Here is a 23,811-nt window from a genome sequence, read left to right on the forward strand (position 1 = left end):
TGTGAGCTGCAGTATCCAATGCTAAAATGGAAAGGACCCTGGGTGGCAAATGGAAAAAAGGGCAGCAGATCCATCCCATCCACCCCATGAAACACACATACTCCTAGCACTCAGCTCTAAACTGTGGCCTTCCTTTTCCCTTCTGCTTAAAATATAAATCCATGTTCCTACAAAGAATTATGTACAGGTTAACTTTTTTTCAAATGCATAATCCGCTTGATTTCTGTGAGTTAAGTTACATACAAGTTTAAGTCTTTGAAGGATTGGGCCTAATTTATTACATTCCATTTAGGTAGTAGAATGATAGACTAGACAAATTGTAAGGGAAAGGCTCCTTTACACTGCTAATGTGGTATAAAGAGATCTTAATATAAGTGAGAATTCAGGTCATTCGGTGTAGTAAAGGGGTCATTTCATTTTCTTGGATATTGGTTTAAAAGCATCTGGTGAGAAACATTTATGGCATGTTAGAGATACCAAGACCTTATTTGTTCCTCCCTGATACAAATCATTGTGATAAATGCCCAGAAGATAAATATCTAATCAAGGACGAAGATAATTGCTTCCCCAAGATCAAATGCTTTCTGGACTATGAAGAACCTTTAAGAATTGTTTTGGATTCCCTTGCTTTTACTTTTTCTTTGACACAGCTTTGGTGTTAGAACCTTTATTAAACCCCAGGACACTTGCACAGAGAAATCTAACAACCGGGATTTAATCTGCATTTTCCCCCTGTCCTGCTTCCTCTATTTCTTGATATGTATTAGCTGTCCTAGGAATGTGATCTATCATCTTTGACAAACTGCTTCTAGGATTATCTTATCTTCGTTGGCAAAAACTATCACTAAAATCTAAAGAATCTAACCCTTTAAAGAATTACATTAAGAATATTAAAGCTGCGTGGTTACATTCAAGAATGACGTTGAATGGATACCCTTGACTCTGCCCTTTTTGCATGTGTTACTATTACATTACACTCTGTAATTAAGCAATCACTTTCTAGGTCTCAAAGAAATGTAATGTAATGGAGCTGAGTAATAAATGAATATATAAGAAGGATACAAATAAGCTAAAGGCTGCTACACATGGGAATTTAAGATTGTAAACCACACTGCTTATATAATACACATGTACAATACCCTGTACTACTCTTTAATATCTGTGACCAGCTTTAGCACAGGAATCCAGGTATTTCCATTTCTTTATTTCTTTTTATCGTTCCTACTGCATTTGTTCTACAATCTTTCTTCCCTTCCTCTTCTCGGGAATTTAAACAAGTCAGGTGATTCATAGGTGGTCCTCATACCTGCGAAGAAAGGGCCCCATCCTCAGGGTCACAAGAGGCTGCAGGAGAACATTGACAGAGTATTTTAAAAGACATACAAAGAAAGTTATTAAAAGCTAAAGCAGTTTACATCACTGAAACCTTTCAGAATTACAGTTCCTTCCCTGGGCTACTCTTGGGACAGTGAAACTACACACCACTCCTTTCTCATGCTGAGGAAAGTCTCAATCTTGCCCTAAATGTAAGTCATTTTTTTGATTTATCCAGGACCTATCACAAACCTTATCTTTTTAGAAATTTACAGGATATATTCAGGTAGAATGGTAACAATGAAATAGTTAAGGGTGTGACAAAGGGCATGTCAGAATTTTGTTCTTTGTCAGGAATGTTAAGCTTTTATGTTGTTTTAAAGAAATATAGAAATGGGAGAAAATTAAAGATAGAATTAAAATTCAATTTATATTTTTCATGTTGGTTAGATACAGACTGGGTTCATATGCACACAAGATAACTTTAAGATTGCCACTTTAAAATTTTACATACAATATTCTCCTACACTCCCAAATCACTATTTTTCCCAGCTGTTGCAAAGGCAAACTGTCTTCCTGTTGATTCTGGTAGCTTGGTGAAATATCTTGATGCCCTATTCGGCTTCTCCTCTTGGTGAATTTAACAGGACTATTGAAGAATGCACTTTTGTTCGGAGATGTATCAGCCATCATAATTGCTATTCCTGCTATTTTACATAAAATATATAAACATTTCATATCTTTTGTGTTGACTAACAATTCTTGTTTTTTCTGTGTTGCAAGCCTGAAGAGGATTACAATACAATAATCTCAGAATCACAACTTGAGTTCACAATGCCTTTTCACTTGTACAGAGTGAATTTGACTGGATCAGTGGAATGTTTCCTATTACATTTCTCATTAATTTGTACATTTTAATTTGCAAAACTTCTGTCTTGCTTTCTGAATTTCAAGAGGCTCATTGCAAATAAATAAGACTCGATATTTGTTTATCAAACATGTATCTAATTTCAATGTGTGGCAAAATAGAGGGTTTTTTTTTTAAACTTACGCAGCAATCCTAATTATTTGTTTACATAAAGAGTCACACAGATGTATGACACTTTATGGCAGACAAAAAGACCAGGTCTCTGCCCTTTGGAGTCTACAATTTATGACTCCTATCCTTCAGCTGCTTGTGTACAGATGGGTAACTTCATCTGCACAGAGCCCCATTGACTTCAGTGGAGCTCTATACATTTGCAGCAGTTTGTCCACATGCAAGAAGTTGCAGGATTAGAGACTAAGTGACACCAAATTTTAGAATTATTAGCATCTTTTGATCTGGTCACGTCACAAATACATAGAGTTTTTAATAGAGTTAAATGTGATTGAGACCTTCTACTAGGTCTAATTTTTTTCATCAGGTCTCTGTTGACTATACTAATAAAAGTCAAGATGATTAAACATGCAAAAAGTAATGGCATAAAGCTTTAATGTCTGAGTGAGAAAACAACACCTGCATATTAAGCTCAGAAAAAACAAACTCAGTTTAGAAATTAATTTAGTAAGTCATTTCTGGCTGGGAATGCATGTTTTATATGGAGCAAAGTTAATTACACTTGAGGTAGAAACCACACTGCAGCGGTGGGTGCGTGTGTGTGTGAGAGATGAGAAAAATCCAACCCAATAAAACAGACATTTGTTTTCATATGTTTGAAAATTTATTCACTGTATAAACTTCAATTTCCTTTAAAGACTACAAAACCTGCCACTTGACAGGGATGCAAGCAATGATACCTTTCCAGAACTGTTCATGGTTACATCTGGAACAGTTTAGATTACATTAATTAATAGTATGATTAGAAAATTTCCTAGATCATACTCTGAATAAAACAATCATTTAAGTATTCAGTACTATTTAACCTTTTTACTAGCATTTCAATTCTATGACAGCAGTGCCAAGCATCTGAAAGATGCTATTTTAATTGTCTGCCAAAAGGTACAATACAGTTGAATTCCTGCTACTGTACCTTAGACTCACTTACATGCCATGCGGAGGAAACTAGTATAAAGTATGATTGTATAGAATTGTAGAAAAATATTATCTGTGATTTCATCATTTTTAAAAATTGTTTTAAGTAGATTCCCCCCCACCCCCGCTAGATTGCAAAATAATTACATCCCTTATGAGTACACCTTCCCTTTGATTAGGTCAAGAGTATCAAGATAAAGCTAATCATTTACATTATTTTCATGAGTGAAAACTCATCCATTAACCATTGATGCTTACCACGAAATGACATACCTAGAAGCCTCTTTCCAATAATAGAAAAGCAGAGCTTTAGTTCGTATACTACATTTACAAAAACAAAGCAAACAAAAACAAAACAAACAATTCTATTTCCTTATGCCTTTTTCTCTTCAAAAATCAGTTTTAAATACTTCATTTGAAAAATTCAGTATAAGTTTTGTTCAGTACTAATAGTGATTAGTACTTCACTGTTGCTATAGAGCTAATCCGAGTAGTGTAGCTACTTCCTCCCTCTGTTCTCACATACTCACACACAACTGGCAATTTTGCTTTGAAAAGTAGGCTATTCACCTGTATCTGCACTTCTCCATTTTTCCTCTTCAATGAATCTGTATTCTAGAGTCACTGGCTATGCTTTGCAGACAAAGGAGTGGTAGTGAAAATTTACACAGTGGGTCATACACCGTTCAAGCTTGTGTGGTAAGGAGTTGAGACTGCAACTATGCAGCAGTATGTTAATTTCCCATCCTTCGTTCCTAAGTAACTGCAGTTACAAAAACATGCCGAAGATGAACGCGGAGAAAAATGCGTGTGGATCCCAGAAAGAGACATGTATAAAACTAAGTTAATTTTCCTGTAAAATTTATTTGCTCCACAGAAACACAGTTGTCTAAACTAGGATTTAAAGCTATATTCGATCTAGACTTTAGATTTGACCAGGTTAGGATGTGTTAAAATACAATCACTTTGTCTTGACTAGTCTTTATGGTGTTAATTAGGTTGTTTTATACAACCTCATCTAACAACACACCTTCAAAACTTACTCTAGATCAAGCCTGAGAGATGGGCTGTTTAAGAAATTAAAAGCTCAGTATAGTTTGCTTGCTTGTGCATATACACAATGTGGGAGCAGTATCTGTGTAAAGGAAACATTCTGTGTAAAGGAAACATACTGATCATATTCACATTTCCCAATAATCTCTGCTTGGATATATTGATTACAAAGACCAGTAAGCACAGGGGAACAAAGGTGACTTAGTAGCGTTAAAAATATTTAAGCATCTGTTACCTGAAAGCAACCCAGTTTGTGCTTTCATTAATATGCCTTCACAGAGTCCCACTTTCAGACAGAACCAGGTAGAGGAGTATTTATAGCTTAAACAGACTGCCATAAAAAACGTAACCTCTGAAATTAGACAATTGTTAAAAATGTACATGCATTGACAAAAGACTAACACATTTCTGCCACAGTCATTTGTCTTGATATTGCCATAACTTTGGTGGATTAGGCACACAGATACTCTCACAAGACAGTGATACATCCCCTTGCAAGGCAAGGCGAGTACAGTGAAACTGATGGATTGAGGTTAGTTTCTGACACTGTCTGGGGTGATGATTAAGGTTGTGTGTTTGCAGCCCATTATGGAAATGTATATGATGCATGCTGAGTATGAGGTTTCTGATCTATAGGTTGAGTTTGGGAGGGAACAGAGACAGAATAAATGAAACAACTGTAAAATTAAAGACTTCAGGAACACAGAAATTACCATATTTGAGTATCTACTGTCCTTCTGCTCTGTTATACTGACTATAACACCAGATGTTTCAGAGGAAGGCACAAAACCCCATAGCACTCCTATTTATTAAGTATATATGGGATATTCCTTCCTGAATTCAGTTGCTGATCATCTTATGACTTGAAGCAAAAGAACTGAAAGACCATGTAATTATTCCAGCAGTACTGTTCTAAAACGATATCAGCTAGATTTGACTTAATGTTTAACCTTAATCTTCAAAAGAAATAAACAGTTTCCAGGAGACATGATTTCTTAATTTTTGTCAAGCTTGACTTAGAGAGACATGCTGAAGGGTGAGATTACCAAACAGTTGTTAGGCTAACACCATTGGTGCTGCAGCCAATCTCAAAGGAAAGACTATACTGCAAATGGTTTTTCCCCACCTCAACATTAAGGATTTTTCTTGTATAAAAGGGAGAATCCTCAACAGAATGAAAGAGCCACCACTCAATTGTAGAACATTAGGTAAGGAGCAAATGGCTAATTACTCTGAGGACAGTAGTGAAACAAATATGTTCAAGACATCTGTTCCACTTTTTGTGATCAATAAGAACCCTCCAGTTAAAAAGTTATTCTTTAATAATACAAAGCAACATTAAAAATCCTCTATTTCCTTTGGATTACCATGCCCCATCTGAGACCAAGGGTACATCTTGAGGGCCCTGCTAGAGTTATGGATCTTGCCTTGGCAAGTTCCTAACTCTTCATCATCCTTGCCAAATTTAGATCAGCACCATGGCAAGGTATTAAGAAATAAGACACATCAGGTTCCACAGAGGGCAGTAAGACAGATTGCAGGTTTAATAGAGGAACCCTTATTACTACTATTTATTTGTAAAGGGCCTTTCTTGTTCTCTAGACCCCTGGAGGGACATCAGCATAGACAGCACCAAACTACATACAAAGACTCTAGCTTTTCAGCTCTTTCTAATTGCCCCCCCTCCCTTTTTTTTTTTTAAGGGAGCATGGAGTCTACATAATTCCCCCACACTCCTACTTTTCGATTAGGAGACTATTTGACAGCATGATTCTCTGTTTAGCATTTTAACACCAGTGATCAAGTTGATTCTGGAAGCTAAACAGTTTGTTCTCCAATTAAAATCCCTTCCCTTTTCCAATCCTCTATTTCTACTCCCCTTTCAGAGATCCCCACAAGATTATACAGAGACCAGAATGTCTTCCCTCCTTCAGTTTAGAGCATTAAACGGACAAGCTATGATGTTTATCCCTACTTCACACTTAAAACAGTGACTAATTGCTTAACTGTAAAGTTCCAGGCAGCTTGTAAAAACCTAAGCTTTCCTGTTTGCCAAGGAATACCTAAAAGCTTCTAACAGAGTCTTCGTTCCATGTTCATATGGATCAATGAATCAGAGGGAGGAAATCTGTGGCGTCACATTAATGAAGGACTTCGCTCCCTCCACAAATTTCTTTGAAAACTTCTCACTGTAGAAAAACTAACAAATTAGTTACTGGAAAAATAACTGAACAGACTAATTAACCAAGAATCACATTACCATTTGTGATCTCTTGATTTTTAAACAGTATTGTTCATAGAAAATGTGCACTAAGCTCCATATTCAGTAGCTTTGGATATTTCTGTAAAGGGTATTTGATACAGGTAGTCAGTTGATTACCATTTTCTTTGGCAGAATGGGGTATCAGCCAAACTTTAATGTGCTCCAGTGCACACTCAAGATCAGCCATCTGCAGTGAATCTCACAGACTACATAAAAGCAAGGACATTTTATGATTTGTGTCCTCAGAACGTAAACTAAGAGCCTTTTACACTCACATTAAAAGGAAAAGTGGGAAGAACACTGCCATCAAGGAACACGAAAAGGGTGGTTTTGTTTTACTTGACTTGGACAGTACAATTTTAAGGGTGCCTGGACTGGCGATGAATGGCCCAAGGAAACCAATTATGGTGCTAGAACCTCAGATGTCAGTTGGAAGTACTGGATGGTTCTTCTCTGACTTTGCTTTGGACTGTAAACTAAGAGCATCACAAGAATGAAAAAAATGAAATTAATCAGTCCAGTATATTCTAACCACAAGAGACAAAGTTTACATCCATTTTTGGTAAGCTTCTGTTTATCAATGGACATTGTCTTTTGCTTTAGAGTCAGCACTACATTTCTTCTCTAACTCTCTAATGCCCGCACCAGCTGAACAAAATATTTGTCAGCTCTTAACTAAAGTAATAAAATAAAAGTAAAAATATTAAATGAGTTATGAGAATAAGCAAGAAACAACTGTCTTGAAAGGGAAAACTATTTAGCAACGATTCCTGAGTCCTGTAATTGGTGGGGGAAAAACAGGGGAAAAGAGATGGGGGTGATGTGGAACAAGTTACTTTTTCTTATGGATGCATTACCTATTACATGTGTGAGAAACCCACTGTTTAAATTTTTAATACTACAACATCTCTCTGGTCTTCATAAAAGACATGCAACTTCAAAAACATGGAAATGTAGAAAAGACAGACAAGGAAAAATACACATTCATAATATTACATTCAATAGCTGTTTAACAGTCAAGGCTGTTTTAGAGCTGTCCAACAATACTGATTAATCCAGGTGAACTGTTTAACCAGAGTTAATTGTCAAAATGATTAATAAAATCTAAATAAACCAAGGCATGTATACATTAAAGAAAACAGCACAAAAAAGTACTGCTTATGAATTGTTTACAAAAACATACAAAATGTTGGATGGCACAAAGTATACAGTGCTAACAAACAGATTGTTTAAGCTAAGTGCTTAACATAAACTGTCCATCCCAACATGTAACAAAGAATATTTTAGGGGACAAGAAATATTTCTTATAAAAATAATGCTATATGGTGCAGAGTGCTTTATTCAGTGTATTTTTATGATAGAGTTGGCATTCATAATTCTTCTAGTTTATTCAATCAGTGAACATGTTCATTTTCATTGTGTTTCCACTTTTCACTCCATCCAAAGCTCCAGAAAGGTCAGTAACTTGCCATCAACAGTTTAAAGGGAGAATAGATGAAAGCAGTAGCAACAATAGGAGCAGCAGCATTATGGGTACCAGCTGGGACAGAGTGTGCTTGCAGATATGTGCTACTTGTTGCCATGATTTGTGCTATCATCTTATACCATGGTACCAAGTATCTGGTTGAGGTCACTTCACAAAGCTGTTGAGGTAATTTTTTTTATACCTCTCCTCTGAGCAAGAGTAGAACGGCCTACTGGCTCCAAAACTGGTGACTGATTGCGGTTCAAAGCAGAGTATGTGGCTGCCATGGCACCCTAAAGGGTTAGAAGGCAGAGGTAAAACAAACAAACAAAAAACAAACAAACAAACAAAAAAACCCCACACATTGTGACTTTACTACATTCTAGAGATCATAACAGTATTACACGATTTAGAGATCTTTAATAATCAAAACTGTTTTCTGTAAGTTAAAAACAATGGGCTTGATTTACCAGTGTAGTATTCTAGCTATTTAAAGCACGACTACATGTTTCTTTTTTTGCAGCACAGGAAGAGCTCAACTATGTTAAAATTGTTTAAGGCAACTGACATGATTTTTAAAAATCAGCAGGTGCCATTTATATTGCAAACTTAAGTTGTGCTTTAACTACATCCCAAAAGTGCAGAGAGTAAAATCCCACCAGAGGATTGTCCTTGTTTACGGTCTGTCTAACCATTTATGTTATCACTAAAAATTGCTTTAAAAAATGTTTCATAACTAGTCTATATAAATTTGAAGCGTATACATCTAAATTAAATTTACAGATTGTTAGAAAATTCTAATCTATGGCTGGGATCTGAACTTCGTTCCTTCCTTCTAAGCCATTTACTGCTGGAAGCTCTGTCTCTTACAGTTGACTTAGGGTCATTTGATTAACTCTTAAGATGTAAGATCCCTCTTCTGTAGGTTGGGAGGTTCACCATGACATAAGGCCTTTGAGGAACTTTGTATGTGTGGGGGGGAAATGAGCGTGGGGATCTTCAATCTCACCCATCCAGGTTAAAATTAAAATAAAAAAATCAGTTGGTATCAAAAGTGGTTTTTGTTTCGGACTATCAAGTGTTGATTGTTTTATAATACACCATTCAATATAACCTTTACGATAAAGGTTTCCATTTCATTTCTTATTTTTAATGAAAATTTTGGAAAAAAATAAATTTCACCTCCAAAATATCAATTTTTACACTTATAATCCCTCCACTAAAATCACACCACCAGTCATAACTACAATTCCTCCATTGTAAACATCTAAATCACTTACAGTCTCAGATGAACTATTTTTTTAAATCAGAGTTCAAAATCTAGGAGACAGCAGTGTAAATCACCAGGGGAAACACTATTTATAAACTCATTTATCTTGTAATCTGTCTCAACACAAGAAGTAAAACAGCATGGAGATTGCAGCGTACTGCTCTTTGTGAACAGAGCAGATTTATTCTCCACAGAGGGATTCACCTGAATTACTAAACATTAGGTAAATCACAAGTTCACATGGTTGAATGCACTGTGTTTACTGAACTCACAAACAATCATAAAAAGTTTGTGATTAGTACTGAGAGCAAATGCACGGTAACTGTTTTTGTTTACAATTAATACTAGCTAATCACCTAGCTGAACACACAAATTTTATTTACCTTCACCAAATGTGGAGCATCCTGTCGGTTTAGCTGGTACTGAGGCAACTGGTCACAGTCAACTATCCAAGGGTGTCTAAGAACCTGGGCAGCAGTCAATCTTTGATGTGGGTCGACATGAAGCATCTTTGAAACCAGGTCCTGTCAACAATCCAGAAACAGTTAATTCAGATGAACAGTAAAATTTAAGGCAGTAGGATTATTTTTAGAGAATTAACAATGTTAAACATGATTAAAATTCAAGATATGAAGAAATATTTTGTTGTGATCAGTAGTTTAAACAAATCTCCAGGCCATCCTTTGGAAGTGGTTGAAATATTACTCCATACTGTGCCCACAAATGCCAAGATCTATTAGAGAGTTTGCAAAGTAACTAGTCAAGTGAAGAGCAGTATGCAAGTGAAATTATATAGATCAATTCTGAGGTATCTTAGCCCTGGTCTACACTATGAGTTTAGGTCAAATTTAGCAGCGTTAGATCGATTTAACCCTGCATCTGTCCACACAACGAAGCCATTTTTGTCAACTTAATGGGCTCTTAAAATCAATTTCTGTACTTCTCCCTGACAAGGGGATTAGTGCTGAAATAGACATCGACGGGCTGAATTTGGGACATAATTGTGTTGATGCAATTCGACAGTATTGGCCTCCGCGAGCTATCCCACAGTGCTCCATTGTGACCGCTCTGGACAGCACTCTCAACTCAGATGCACTGGCCAGGTAGACAGGAAAAGCCCCGCGAACTTTGGAATTTCATTTACTGTTTGGCCAGCATGGCAAGCTGATCAGCACAGGTGACCATGCAGATCTCATCAGCAGAGGTGACCGTGGAATCCCAGAATTGCAAAAGAGCTCCAGCATGGACCGAACGGGAAGTACTGGATCTGATCGCTGTATGGGGAGACGAATCCGTGCTATCAGAACTCCGTTCCAAAAGACAAAATGCCAAAATATTTGAGAAAAATCTCCAAGGCCATGAAGCACAGAGGCTATAACAGGGACCCACAGCAGTGCTGCGCGAAACTTAAGGAGCTCAGGCAAGCCTACCAAAAAACCCAAGAGGCAAACACCCATTTGGGGTTACAGCCCCAGACATGCCGCTTCTATGATGAGCTGCATGCAATTCTAAGGGGTGCCCTTACAACTACCCCACACCTGTACGTGGACTGCTGCAAGGGAGTCTCACGCAACAGGGATGAGGATTTTGGGGACGAGGAAGATGAGGAGTGGGAGGTTGAAGATAGCGCACACCAAGCAAGCGGAGAAACCGTTCTCCCCGACAGCCAGGAATGGTTTATCACTTTGGAGCCAATACCCTCCCAACCCGGGCTCCCGGACCTTGAAGGTGGAGAAGGCACCTCTGGTGAGTGTACCTTTGTAAATATAATACACAGTTTAAAAGCAAGCGTGTTTCATGATTAATTTGCCCTGAAGACTTGGGATGCATTTGTGGCCAGTACAGCTACTGTACTGGAAAAGTCTGTTAACGTGTCTGGGGATAGAGTGGAAATCCTCCATGGATATCTCAATGAAGCTGTCCTAGAGGTACTCCCAAAGCTTTTGCAAAAGGTTTCTGGGGAGGGCAGCCTTATTGCGTCCTCCATGGTAGAACACTTTACCACGGCAGGCCAGTAGCATGTAATCTGGAATCACTGCATAAGAAAGCATGGCAGCGTATGGTCCTGGCATTTGCTGGCATTCAAGCAACATCCGTTCTTTATCTCTCTGTGTTATCCTCAGGAGAGTGATATGATTCATGGTCACCTGGTTGAAATAGGGGAATTTTATTCAGGGGAACATTCAGAGGTGGCCGTTCCTGCTGGGCTGTTTGACTGTGGCTGAAAAGAAATCATCCCTGCTGTTAGCCACACGTTGTGGGAGGGGTGAAGTGATCATCCCAGAGAATTGGGTGTGGGGTTTAGTTGGGTTTGTGCTGCACGTTAAACTGAAAACATCAGCTCCTCCTTTTAGACGGCCAATGGGTCTTTTTCAATTTTAATCTCCCTTTTTTTCCTCCCGCACTGCAAATGTTTCAACGCTGCGACTAGCATCTCCGTCCCAGAGGCTAGCGCAGATAAGAAGGTGAAAAAACCACACTCATGATGAAATGTTCTCTGAGCTCACGCAGGCCACCCAAACTGAAAAAGCCCAGCAGAATGTGTGGAGGCAGACAATGGCAGAGTCCAGGAAAGCACAAAATGAACGCGAGGACACGAGGGATGCATGAGAGGATAAGTGGCGGGAGCAACAGGAGAGGTGGCGGGATCAAGAGGAGAGGTGGCGGCAGCATTATGAAAGGAGGAAGGATGCAATGCTGAGGCTACTGGAGGATCAAACTGATATGCTCCAGCGTATGGTTGAGGTCCAGGAAAGATACAGACCACCACTGCAGCCCCTGTATAACCAACCATCCTCCTCCCCAAGTTCCATAGCCTCCTCACCCAGACGCCCAAGAACGCCGGGGGGGGGGGGGGGGGGGGGGGGGGAGAGGGGAAGGGTGCTGGTGCTCCGGGCACCCAACCACTCCACCCCAAAGGACTGACCAAGCAACAGAAGGCTGGCATTCAATAAGTTTTGAAGTGCAGTCTGTCCTTGTCCTTCCCTCCTCCCCCACCCCACCCGGTGCTTCCCTCCTCCACGAACCCTCCCGGGCTACCTTGGCAGTTATCCCCCTATTTGTGTGACGAATTAATAAAGTATTCATGAATTTGAAACAATGACTATTACCTCTGCAAGCGGTGATTGAAGGGGGGAGGGGAGGGCGGTTGGCTTACAGGGAAGTAGAGTGAACTAAGGGGGCAGGTTTTCATCAAGGAGAAACAAACAGAACTGTCACACCGTAGCCTGGTCAGCCATGAAACTGGTTTTCAAAGCTTCTCTGATGCGCAGCGCGCCCTACTGTGCTCTTCTAACCGTGTGTCTGGCTGTGCGTAATCAGCGGCGAGGCGATTTGCCTCAACTTCCCACCCTGCCATAAATGTCTCCTCCTTACTCTCACAGATACTGTGGAGCACACAACAAGCAGTAATAACAGTGGGAATATTGGTTTTGCTAAGGTCCGAGTCAGTAAACTGCGCCAGCGCGCTTTTAAACATCCAAATGCACATTCTACCACCATTCTGCACTTGCTCAGCCTATAGTTGAACAGCTCCTGACTACTGTCCAGGGTGCCTGTGTATGGCTTCATGAGCCATGGCATTAAGGAGTAGGCTGGGTCCCCAAGGATAACTATAGGCATTTCAACATCCCCAGTGGTTATTTTCTGGTCTGGAAAGTAAGTCCCTTGCTGCAGCTGTTCATACAGGCCAGAGTTCCTGAAGATGCGCGCGTCACGTACTTTTCCAGGCCATCCCACATTGATGTTGGTGAAACGTCCCTTGTGATCCACCAGTGCTTGCAGCACCACTGAAAAATACCCCTTGCGGTTTACGTACTGGCTGCCTTGGTGATCCAGTCCCAAGGGGTATGCATTCTGTCTATTGCCCCACCACAGTTAGGGAATCCCATTGCAGCAAAGCCATCCACTATGACCTGCACATTTCCCAGAGGCACTACCCTTGATAGCAGCAGTTCAGTGATTGCATTGGCTACTTGCATCACAGCAGCCCCCACAGTAGATTTGCCCACTCCAAATTGATTCCCGACTGACCGGTAGCTGTCTGGAGTTGCAAGCTTTCAGAGGGCGATCACCACTCGCTTGTGAACTGTGAGGGCTGCTCTCATCTTGGTATTCTTGCACTTTAGGGCAGGGGAAAGCAAGTCACAAAGTTCCATGAAAGTGCCCTTACGCATGCAAAAGTTTTGCAGCCACTGGGAATCGTCCCAGACCTGCAACACTATGCGGTCCCACCAGTCTGTGCTTATTTCCCAGGCCCAGAATCGGCGTTCCATGGCATGAGCCTGCCCCATTGCCACCAGGATGGTCAAATTGCTGGGGCCCGTGCTTTGAGAGAAGTCTGTGTCCATGTCCTCATCACTCATCACCGCGCTGCCATCGCTTCCTCGCCTGCTTTTGCAGGTTCTGGTTCTGCATATACTGCATGATAATGCACGAGGTGTTTACAATGCTCATAACTGCTGCAGTGATCCGAGCAGGCTCCATGCTTGCTGTGGTATGGCGCCTGCAGGAGAGTAGAGTGGCAGCGGAAGCGGTCGTTCAATGACAATGGTTTGCAGACCTACTGCACCGTCTGCTGCCAGGACACAATGGCTGAGCGGGCTGCACTCTAGCCATGGTATGGCGAGACAAGAGCAGCCGAGCAGAGTTGCAGCAGAAGCAGCCTTGCGAGACCACCAGGAGAGCAGAGTGGCAGTGGAAGTGGTGGATAACGATGGTCATATAGAGGACCTGCGAGGTGGATTCACAGCATCAGGAGAGCAGAGTGGCAGTGGAAGCCGTCGTTCGATGCGACCGTTTGCAGACCTACTGCACTGTCTGCTGAAAGCAGTATGGCACTCACACGAAAAAAAAGGCACGAAATGATTGTCTGCCGTTGCTTTCACGGAGGGAGGAGTGACTGACGACATGTACCCAAAACCACCCGCAACAATGTTTTTGCCCCATCAGGCATTGGGAGCTTAACCCAATATTCCAATGGGCGGCGGACACTGCGGGAACTGTGGGATAGCTACCCACAGTGCAATGCTCTGAAAGTCGACAGTAGCCTCAGTACTGTGGATGCACTCCGCCAACTTAATGCGATTAAGCATTAAGCACTAGCTGGAAGCAGGGAGCCGGGACCCCAACTCTCAGTGGGGAGCACCAGCTGGAAACGGGGGCCAGCCGGGCTCTAGCTGGAGCCCCCCACCTTCCCCGGCATGACAGCACAAGCTGTGAGCAACTTTCTTGTCAATTTGGAGCCATGAAATTGACAAGAATGACAACCAACAGCCGACATAAGTAACCCACAGTGTCAACACGTTGCTGCGTTGCCCTAACTACACAGGCATCACCTCCCTGAGAGGCGTAAGACTTGAGTTATGATGTCTGTGTAGTAGGGCACACACATTGGCTGAAGTATACACTTACATAATTAGGTCAACATAAGCTGCCTTACGTCGACCTGACTCTATACTGTAGACCAGGCCCCATATAAAGGGTAAGGAGAATACAAAACTTCTAATTCTGGGACAACTGGTTATGAGAAAAAAATGTATTTAGTAATCTTAAACTGCCTAAAAACATTCTAAAGTACTTAACAGCATGCAAACATTTTCTTATAAAACAAACTCTCTGCTGTGGAGTTTAGAATAAAGACTCTAATCAAAAGACTTCTTAAAAGTTGAATGATTTTAGACACATTCGGGACTCCCAGTATAAGTGGTTGGGATGGCACTGAACAAAGAGATAAGTGATTGTATATCTTGTCCAGGACAACAGGTAGATGTGTCAGTCAGGCTGTTTAACATAAAATGTGGGAAAATACTTATGTTTAAAAATCAAGACATATGGAAGCACAAAGCAAATTAAAGACATTAGCTAAAGAAGGGGGGGAAATGCTTAAATAATCTGAGTTCTTTGAGCATATTAGGGCTTTATTATAACTAGATAGAGGGTCATGAAGGATATCGAATGCTTTTGGACATTATATATATAGTGCCAAGTTATGGCTGCCCTTCACAGACACTTCATGGACCCACAAAAGAGGCACCCAAGAGTAGGTGGCCATAACTACTGCATCCTGATTTGGTTTTCCAATGCCCCACTGAATTAACAGTGGTGGTATTAAATGTGGTTATTTTTCTTCCTACACATGACTGACTGTTTAAACATGAAGGATTCATAATTATCAAATAAATATCTACTCATACAAAGGATTGGCTCAGTAAATTTTTAAAAACCTGCAACCTTCATTAAAATCATGTTCTCTAATGCTATAAGCAATTTTTATTGTGACAAAAAATCCTTTACAAAATCTGTTAACATCCGTCTCATGCACAAAAGGACAAAATATTAAATATACTTGCCTTAGCTGTAACTGAAACTGAATTCCAGTAACCACCAGTGAGAGAGAACTTTCCACTACCTATTCGTGCCAGTATCTCCTCTGGGGTATCATCAGGACCATTTGCAAAAGGAGTGTAGCTAATTAATGAAACAAGTTCAGAGAATTAATAGCTTTTCCATGCTGGACTCCAATCCTTATTTCAAGTCTGACCACAGTTGCCAGTGGTTTCAAAATAATCATAATTAACACCCCCCTCTCCAAAATCACAAATTATCGTAAAACTGATTGCAAAAGCACCCAAAATAATAAATAATAGATGAACTTGTAGAATTGGGAGTAAGGGCCTGTTTCTCTTACTATATTCCTTCTGTAAGAGAGTGTGTCTAAGTTTAGGCTAATTCTGAGTCACAGATCCAAAGACTGTCCTTATTATGGCCAAAAGTCAGTACATCCTGGTGAAATGGAAGGAGTATCTGTGTATAAGAACTCTGAAAATGGAGGACTTGATGACTCTGACCTGCAAAGAACAAATACCCAGCCTGACGCTAGCTGAGAAAGAATAAGAAAGAAGTCACTAAACCCTAGAGGATTTACCTTGTTTAACAATTCACATCCTTGCTATTGAACTAACAAAGTACACTAAACATAACAGAATGAGAAGAATAACTAATTTTTATACATGTGGATTTCAATGCCTTAGTTAAGAGGTTAAGATGAACAGGAATACTGTAAAATTGTGGCAGTAAATAAATGATAACCAAATAGTTTTATAAGCATCTTGAGGCTAACTTGTAAGTGAGGTGTAAGAGGTTAATTGGCTGTATAAGTGGTATTTTTCAAAGCTGAGATTTGGAATTATTGCTTGATGTACTTGTACTTAATGTATTCTTTTATGCAGATCACTTGTATTGCATATATCATTCTGACTGTATTGTGAGAAGTGATCTGATTCATTCTTGTGAGTAATCAAACTTCTACTCCTGAGGACATTCTGCGCCAAAAATTAAAAATACTGCACACAATATTTTAAAATTCTGAAAAATTCTGCCAATTTTGTCAAAATACATGTGGAGGCTTCAGCATGGCATTGGGGAGCACAGACCACTGGCTGCACAGAGGTGGGAGATCACTGTGCAGGTCCCCGCTCAGGACACAGACTCAGCGGTGAGGCTGCACCCACCCCTGACACAGTGCAAGGACCGTGCCTGCCCTAGAAACACCCCAGGGCCCTGCCCCTCCATGCCAGATGCACCAGGTGTGGGCAGACAGGCTCAACAAGACAGGATCCAAGTGTGGAGGGGTTCAATATGGGGTGTCCAGGTGCGAACTGAGAGAGTTGTATGTGAGGCAATCTGGGTGCAGGCAGCTCAGTGGGAGATCCAGATGCACATGGGCTTATTGGGGTTTTTTGGGTGCAACAGTAATGGGACTCTGCAGGGGGGTCCAAGTGAAGGTGGCTGGGGCTCAGCAAGGGGGATCTGGGTATGTAGAGAATAGAGCTCGGCATGGGAGTCTGGGTGTGGGGGGTTAGTCAGGGTCCAGATACTGGAGTTGGGGGGGCTCAGTGGGGTGGGGAACCAGGTGTAGCTGGTTGAGGCTCAGTAGGGGGATCCGGGTGGCTCGTCAGGGTGGTCCAGATGAAGGGCGAGTGGGGCTCATCAGGGGGTTCTGAGTGTGTGGGGGTGAGGCGCGGTAAGCTATGATTGGGTCTGCATGCACAGGGGTTGGTTGGATTAGGGAGCAGCTCCCTGTACAGGGATCCTTGCCCCTGCATCTGAGGTGCGATGAGTGCAGGAAGCGAGTGTGTGGGGCAAGTGTTTGCAGAGCTTCCTGCAGCTGGAGGAGAAATCTGTGGGTTGGTCTGACCTGGCTCCAGATGCCATGTAGGGGAAGGGGAAGAGGAAGTCCTGTCCTCCCCAGCGAAGGTGGGACTAGCAGCTGATCCTGGCATAGGGTAGGAGCCACCAGCCAGGGCTTTCCCAGTCCCAGCCCCTACTCCCCAGTGATTTACCGCTTTGCTGGCTGCCCGGGGCACCCGAAACATACTGCTGTAGCGGGTCGCATGACTGCTCTTGTGGCTTCCCTGTCAGAAAGTCATTTTTCTGCGGGGAAGAAAAGAAATCTGCAGGGGACATAAATTCTGCGCATGCTTAGTGGCGCAGAATTCCCCTAAGGAGTAAACTTCAAAGCATCACTGGTGTGACGCTGTAGGGAATATGGGAGACATTTTATGATATTGTTGATATCAATATCATAAAATTGCAATGAATCTTGCCAGATATGCTGCGTGAGTTACCTGCGAAAATGTTATACTTTGCCAAGTATGATGGTATTGTTCACATGTTTGTATCACTTTTGTATTATGAGTTATAGATATGCAGGGTATATCTGTATTTCCAAACTTGTGCTGTGTTTCTGGGTGACATCCCCAGACAGACTAACATCAGTGCTAGGCCTGCATGATGGCTCATCAAGGGACATCAACTGTACAATGAACCCATTGAAAGGGCCAGGGACTATACCTTATGACTCAGCCAGGCATGCAGGCCTTTCAATGCCATGTGCTATCTGCTATGAGTTTGTGTCTGAAACAAAGGAAGTACCAGCATGTGGCTAAAGGACTATAAAGGGCAGCTGCATCATCTCCATTTTGTCTTCAGTCCTGCTTCTTACATTGGAAAAAACTTTGCTACAAACTGAAGCTCTGAACAAAGGCCTGAAGGACCCATCCAACCTTTGGATGTATTCCAAAGGGACTTTCAAGCCAGCAAACTCAGCAATACTGCTAAGGACCTAAAACATGAACTTTGAATATTTGTATGTATGTGACTGCTTTACCATTTAACAGCTCTCTTCTTGTTCTTTCTTTTCTCTTTATAATAAACCTTTCGTTTTAGACACTAAAGGATTGGCTGGCAGTGTGGTATTTTGGGTAAGATCCAAACCTATACTGACCTGGTAACATGGCTGACCCTTTGGGGTCAGAAGAACACTTTGTATATATGTGAGCAGAGTTTTTTAAATAACCTATCACTATAGTGGACCTATGTGCTGATTGGGAGACAGAGAACTGGAATGCAATAAGGGGGGCTGTGTGATTTCTTTTTTTGCTTCTTAAAAACCAGTGTGGGAGATCAGAAGCACAGTTTGTGACTGGTGGGGAATTCAACTTGAGTGTTACCCACCAGTCTTGGGAGTATCTGCTCTCCCTTTTGGAAATGCCAAGGTCAGGGCAGGCTGCAGTGAGGGCTGCTCTAGGAACACCGGGTCACAACTGGTAAATCTTAACCACATATATTCTCTTCAATATGCATAGTACTTTCTAGCTTTTTTGGTAGGAACAAGTTTCCACTTCATGTAAAGTAACAGTGTATGAGAGTCTATTCCTATTCTTAAATAATCAAAAGGCTACAAAACATACATTTGATATAATCTTTGACTGGATTTAACGACAGTTAAGCAAATTCATAAAGGGAAGTTTATTTTAGATATCAGACTCTTAAGAACTTGATCCTACCACATGCAGAGCACCTTCAACTCCCACTGAAACCAGCATCCAGAACCTCCCAGGAATATTAGCAACTTGCAGGATTGAGCACATAATCAATACTTTGTTTGAGAATAGTAAACCTATATAAACAAACAAAAAAACCCACTAAATTTCTGCAAACTCACCCAGTGAGCATAGTATAAAGCAGGACACCAAGACTCCATATATCACAAGCAGCATCATAGCCTTGCCTTTTCAAAACCTGTGAAAAGCAGAAAACAGTATACTTTACTATGATTTTGGTGCCAAAGTTATATTACTTCAAAGATCTCAACTGTTTATTGTTTCAAAAGCTAAATTCATTGATAATTTTACAACTATGCAATAATGGAGAAACAATGTTTAAATGATGGGGGAAAAAAAACTATTAAGATAATCTGAAGGAATGTAAACCAGAACTTGATATTTACCTCTGGAGCAACAAAATTTGCTGTGTAACATGGAGTCATCAAAAGACCATTTTCTGCTCTTAGTTGTTTTGCAAAGCCAAAATCACAAATTCGAATTGATTCTGGGTTACCAGATTCATCAACGTAAAGAATGTTGCTAGGTTTCAGATCTCTATGAACAACCTAAATAAAAACACAAATACAAAAAACAAAATATAGGATAGCGTTCTCTATTATAAGCACTTACTTCACTGCTTTTTAATTTGCAGCTAGCAATGAACTTTAAAAGAAGGTGATGTTTCTAATATCAACTCCAATACACTATAATGCATTGTTTTTGGCTACCCAGAATGTCAGAATGGTGAAATACATGAGTTAATTTTGAGAACAATACAATAGGTCCAGCTTTCAAATTTGGGCACTCCGAGCATGAAAGTGATGTTTGGCATGAGTTGATGATGATGAACACTGTGACGGAGTGGACTAGGCCCTGAGGACCCCTGCTGGAGGCCTTGTGGCCCTGCCACACCCCGCCTCAGAAAAGGGAAGTAGAGGGGTCCTCCAAGTTGCCTAGAGCAGCTGTATTAAAAAACAGCCAATTAGAGCCCAGCAGGTCAGCATAAGAAGAGCTGTAGGGCCAAAGCGAGTTCAGTTCTTTGCTAGAGCTGAAGGAGAATGGATGGTCCTCCAGGCTGCCTGCTGTGGCTGCACAAGGACAAGGCCCTGAGGTAAGGGTGAAGAACGTGCAGGAGCCACAGGGAAGCGGCCCAGGGAATTATAGCAGCAATGCAGTTTATTTAAAGGGACATTGCGAACAGCTGCTATCTATAGGTTCCTTGGGCTGGGAACCAGAGTAGAGGATGGGCCTGGGTCCCCCCCACTAGCTACTGGGAAAGTGACCTGGACTTTGAGGCATCTCAGAAAGGGGACTGAACTGTAGTGGCCCAGCTGAAGAGGGAAGACATCGCCTCCAGGGAAAGAGTCCTGGGGCACTGCTCTATTATGAGCAGGAACAAACAGAGACATTACAGAGGGCACTGAGAGAGGCCCCTGTTGGACTTGTACCCCGAAAGGGGTTTGTGTTGCTTTTATCTCACAGACAGACTGTGTATGACTTGGCCGGAGTCAAAGAGCCATCATAAACAGGTAGAGAGAGTGCAGGCACACGCGCTCGGCTGGGGGGCGCTCGCGAGAGGTGAGTGCAACTCCCTTACAATCATCAAGTAATTTCATCTCCAAATTTCCTAGAACTATAGTGTTTGGAGAAACAAAGATCACGTAGGCTGAATTATTGACAACTGCTTCTTGAAATATACATTTAGGAATATGGACTTCAACATTTGTCACAAAGACTGTTACCGTACATAATGGGATGCCATGGCAGACAAGCAAATGAATGTATTAATGAGTTGTTAATTAAAAAGCTTATTTTCCCCTTCTTTTTCTTCTCATCACAATTACAGATGTTTCATCTGTTTTCCTCATCGAAGCCCTCCACTTGTTTCGGTGACATCACTACCTTCTGCCTTACGGTTTCCCTGGCTCCCAATGTCACTCTCCATCTTTGTCCTTACCCATTGGGTTCCCTTCTTTTACAATACAAAGATTCTTCACTCGACTCCAACTATCACCACATCAACCTTACCCACCACTAAATTACTTGTCTGTCAAAATGAGCTTTCCGCTACAGAAACTATGGGGAGTTTCAGAGTTTTGGAGAAAAGGTTTGGTGCAGCATAGTTATTTTCTAGGAAACATTTGTTAAATTTTTACACAATGGAAGAATGTATCAGATGTGGATTTGTCCTTGCAATTTGGCACAGAGAAGTGTGTTTCAATATATATTAGATAATGCGTTCCTAAATGTTTTCTTCAAGTAGAAGACTTACCCCTTGTGCATGGAGGTACTCAACAGTTCTTGTTATTGTGAGCAGGACAGCACTAGCTTCTCGTTCTGAGAAAAATTTTTGCCTAAGAATTTTGTCCAGGAGTTCTCCTCCTTTCATAAGTTCTGTTACCACATATACGTACTTTCCATCATCATACACCTACAAAAATGAAATAAATTAGCATGTAAACTTCTTTATAAAAAGTTTTCTTCTATTACCCTTCTCTAAGGATGTCAGGATAGTGCAGATAACCCAAAAGGATTCTTTTTATTAGAAAACCTGTGGAATTACTGCCACTCCCCAACCAACCTATTTGAACAATATTTTAAATTGCAAAATGAGCACAAAACTTTATCCACTAAACAACGTACAGTAACTGAATAACATGTAATAAATTGCTAGGCAAAACTCTGAAAACAAAACAGGTCAGTAAAATTTAGGAGTGCTCAGATTACTACTTTGATATCTAAGTGAATATCAGATCTGGATGCAGTAAACTGGAGATAATAAGGTAACACTGCTATTGTCAAGGCTGAATTAGAGCTAATTTCATAATCAAGTAACTATTCCACAAAAAAGTGCAGCAATGGCTAGAAATCAGCCATATCAGCATCAGTTTTAGGGCATTATAAAATAACTTAAGATTCATCTTACATAATAAATTGGGGACACTGCAGTTAGTGCATGAAACAATCTGTTAGATTTTATTGACACAATTAGCATTGTAGCATTTGGAAATCAAAGTCAATTTATAAATTCCTATCTCATTTCTTGGCAAATTTGATATTGTGCACACACGTACTATTCTAAAAAGCTTATTGAAGTCCATTAAGACTTCATCCTGTATTTTTCACTATGAAAAATTGTTTAAGTGCTTTTGCTTATGTCCATTTAGTCTGCTTCTATTTTGGTGAGATGAGGTGAGTGAGGTAATTATCTTTAACGTCACCAACGGAAGCTGGTCCAAGAGTCAAGCTCTTGAGCTCTGTGTGGCTTTTAGCTAGTCTCTTTCACCAACAGAAGTTGGTGCAATAAAAGATATTACCGCACCCACCTTGTCCCTCTAATATCCTGGGACGGCTTGGCTACAACTACGTTCTAGTCTGCTGAAACAACTAACCAGTTATCCATCTTACCAGCTGGGGGCACTGCAGCTTATAAACTGCGTAGAAGCACCTTGAAAGCATTAATATCTGAATACCACAGTTCATTTTTATTGCACTTCTTCGGGCTTTTAACTTTAATCTCCTTCAAAATTTGGCTTCTGTTTTAAAGAAACCTTCATTAAGTGATTCTCTTATTATGCAGAAATGTAATTTTAGAGAAATCATTCCCTCATTATTCCCTCAGTGAGGGGGGAAAAATAATAACAGAAAACGTGAAAATGGCAGAGGTGCTTAATGACGTCGTTTCAGTTTTCACCAAGAAGGTTGGTGGTGACTGGATGTCTAACATAGTGAATGCCAGTGAAAATGAGGTAGGATCAGAGGCTAAATTAGGGAAAGAACAAGTTAAAAATTACTTAGACAAGTTAGATGTCTTCACGTCACCAGCGCCTGATGAAATGCATCCTAGAATACACAAGGAGCTGACTGAGGAGATATCTGAATCATTAGTGATTATCTTTGAAAAGTCATGGAAGACTGGAAAAGGGCAAATACAGTGCCCATCTATAAAAAGGGAAATAAGGACAACCCAGGGAATTACAGACCTGTCAGCTTAACTTCTGTACCCGGAAAGATAATGGAGCAAATAATTAAGCAATCAATTTGCAAACATCTAGAAGATAATAAAGTCATAAGGAACAGTCAGCATGGATTTGTCAAGAACAAATTGTGTCAAACCAACCTGATAGCTTTCTTTGACAGAGTAACAAGCCTTGTGGATAAGGGGGATGTGGTATATCTTGACTTTAGTAAAGCTTTTGATACTGTCTTGCATGACCTTGTCAAACAAAATAGGGAAATGCAAGCTAGATGGCACTACTATAAGGTGAGTGAATAACTGTTTGGAAAACTGTTCCCAGGGAGTAGTTATCAGTGGTTCACAGTCATGCTGGAAGGGCATAAAGAGTGGGGTCCCACAGGGATCAGTTCTGGTTCGGGTCAATATCTTCATCAATGATTTAGATAATGACAGAGTACACTTATAAAGTTTGCGGACGATACCAATCTGGGAGGGGTTGCAAGTGCTTTGGAAGATAGGATTATAATTCAAAATGATCTGGAGAAATGGTCTGAAGTAAACAGGATGAAATTCAATAAGGACAAATG

The 23,811-nt window shown here is 40.8% G+C and overlaps 1 protein-coding gene across 4 annotated transcripts in view; it reads right to left on the reverse strand.

Moving 5' to 3' along the window:
* Positions 1 to 2,998: 2,998 nt before the first annotated feature.
* The window catches only part of RPS6KA3 (ribosomal protein S6 kinase A3), a 125,925-nt gene continuing 105,112 nt past the window's right edge, over positions 2,999 to 23,811 (reverse strand). For all 4 annotated transcript variants that reach the window (XM_037901556.2, XM_037901563.1, XM_037901547.1 and 1 more), the window contains 6 exons: positions 21,539 to 21,697; positions 19,671 to 19,832; positions 19,386 to 19,462; positions 15,730 to 15,847; positions 9,763 to 9,903; positions 2,999 to 8,402 (listed from right to left, as the gene is read on the reverse strand). In XM_037901556.2, the coding sequence (XP_037757484.1) occupies positions 8,280 to 8,402; positions 9,763 to 9,903; positions 15,730 to 15,847; positions 19,386 to 19,462; positions 19,671 to 19,832; positions 21,539 to 21,697 (780 nt within the window). In that variant the 3' untranslated portion in view covers positions 2,999 to 8,279. The remainder of the gene's footprint in view (positions 8,403 to 9,762; positions 9,904 to 15,729; positions 15,848 to 19,385; positions 19,463 to 19,670; positions 19,833 to 21,538; positions 21,698 to 23,811) is intronic.

This window comes from Chelonia mydas, chromosome 1 (assembly GCF_015237465.2).
Source record: "Chelonia mydas isolate rCheMyd1 chromosome 1, rCheMyd1.pri.v2, whole genome shotgun sequence".
Lineage (NCBI taxonomy): Eukaryota > Metazoa > Chordata > Testudines > Cheloniidae > Chelonia > Chelonia mydas.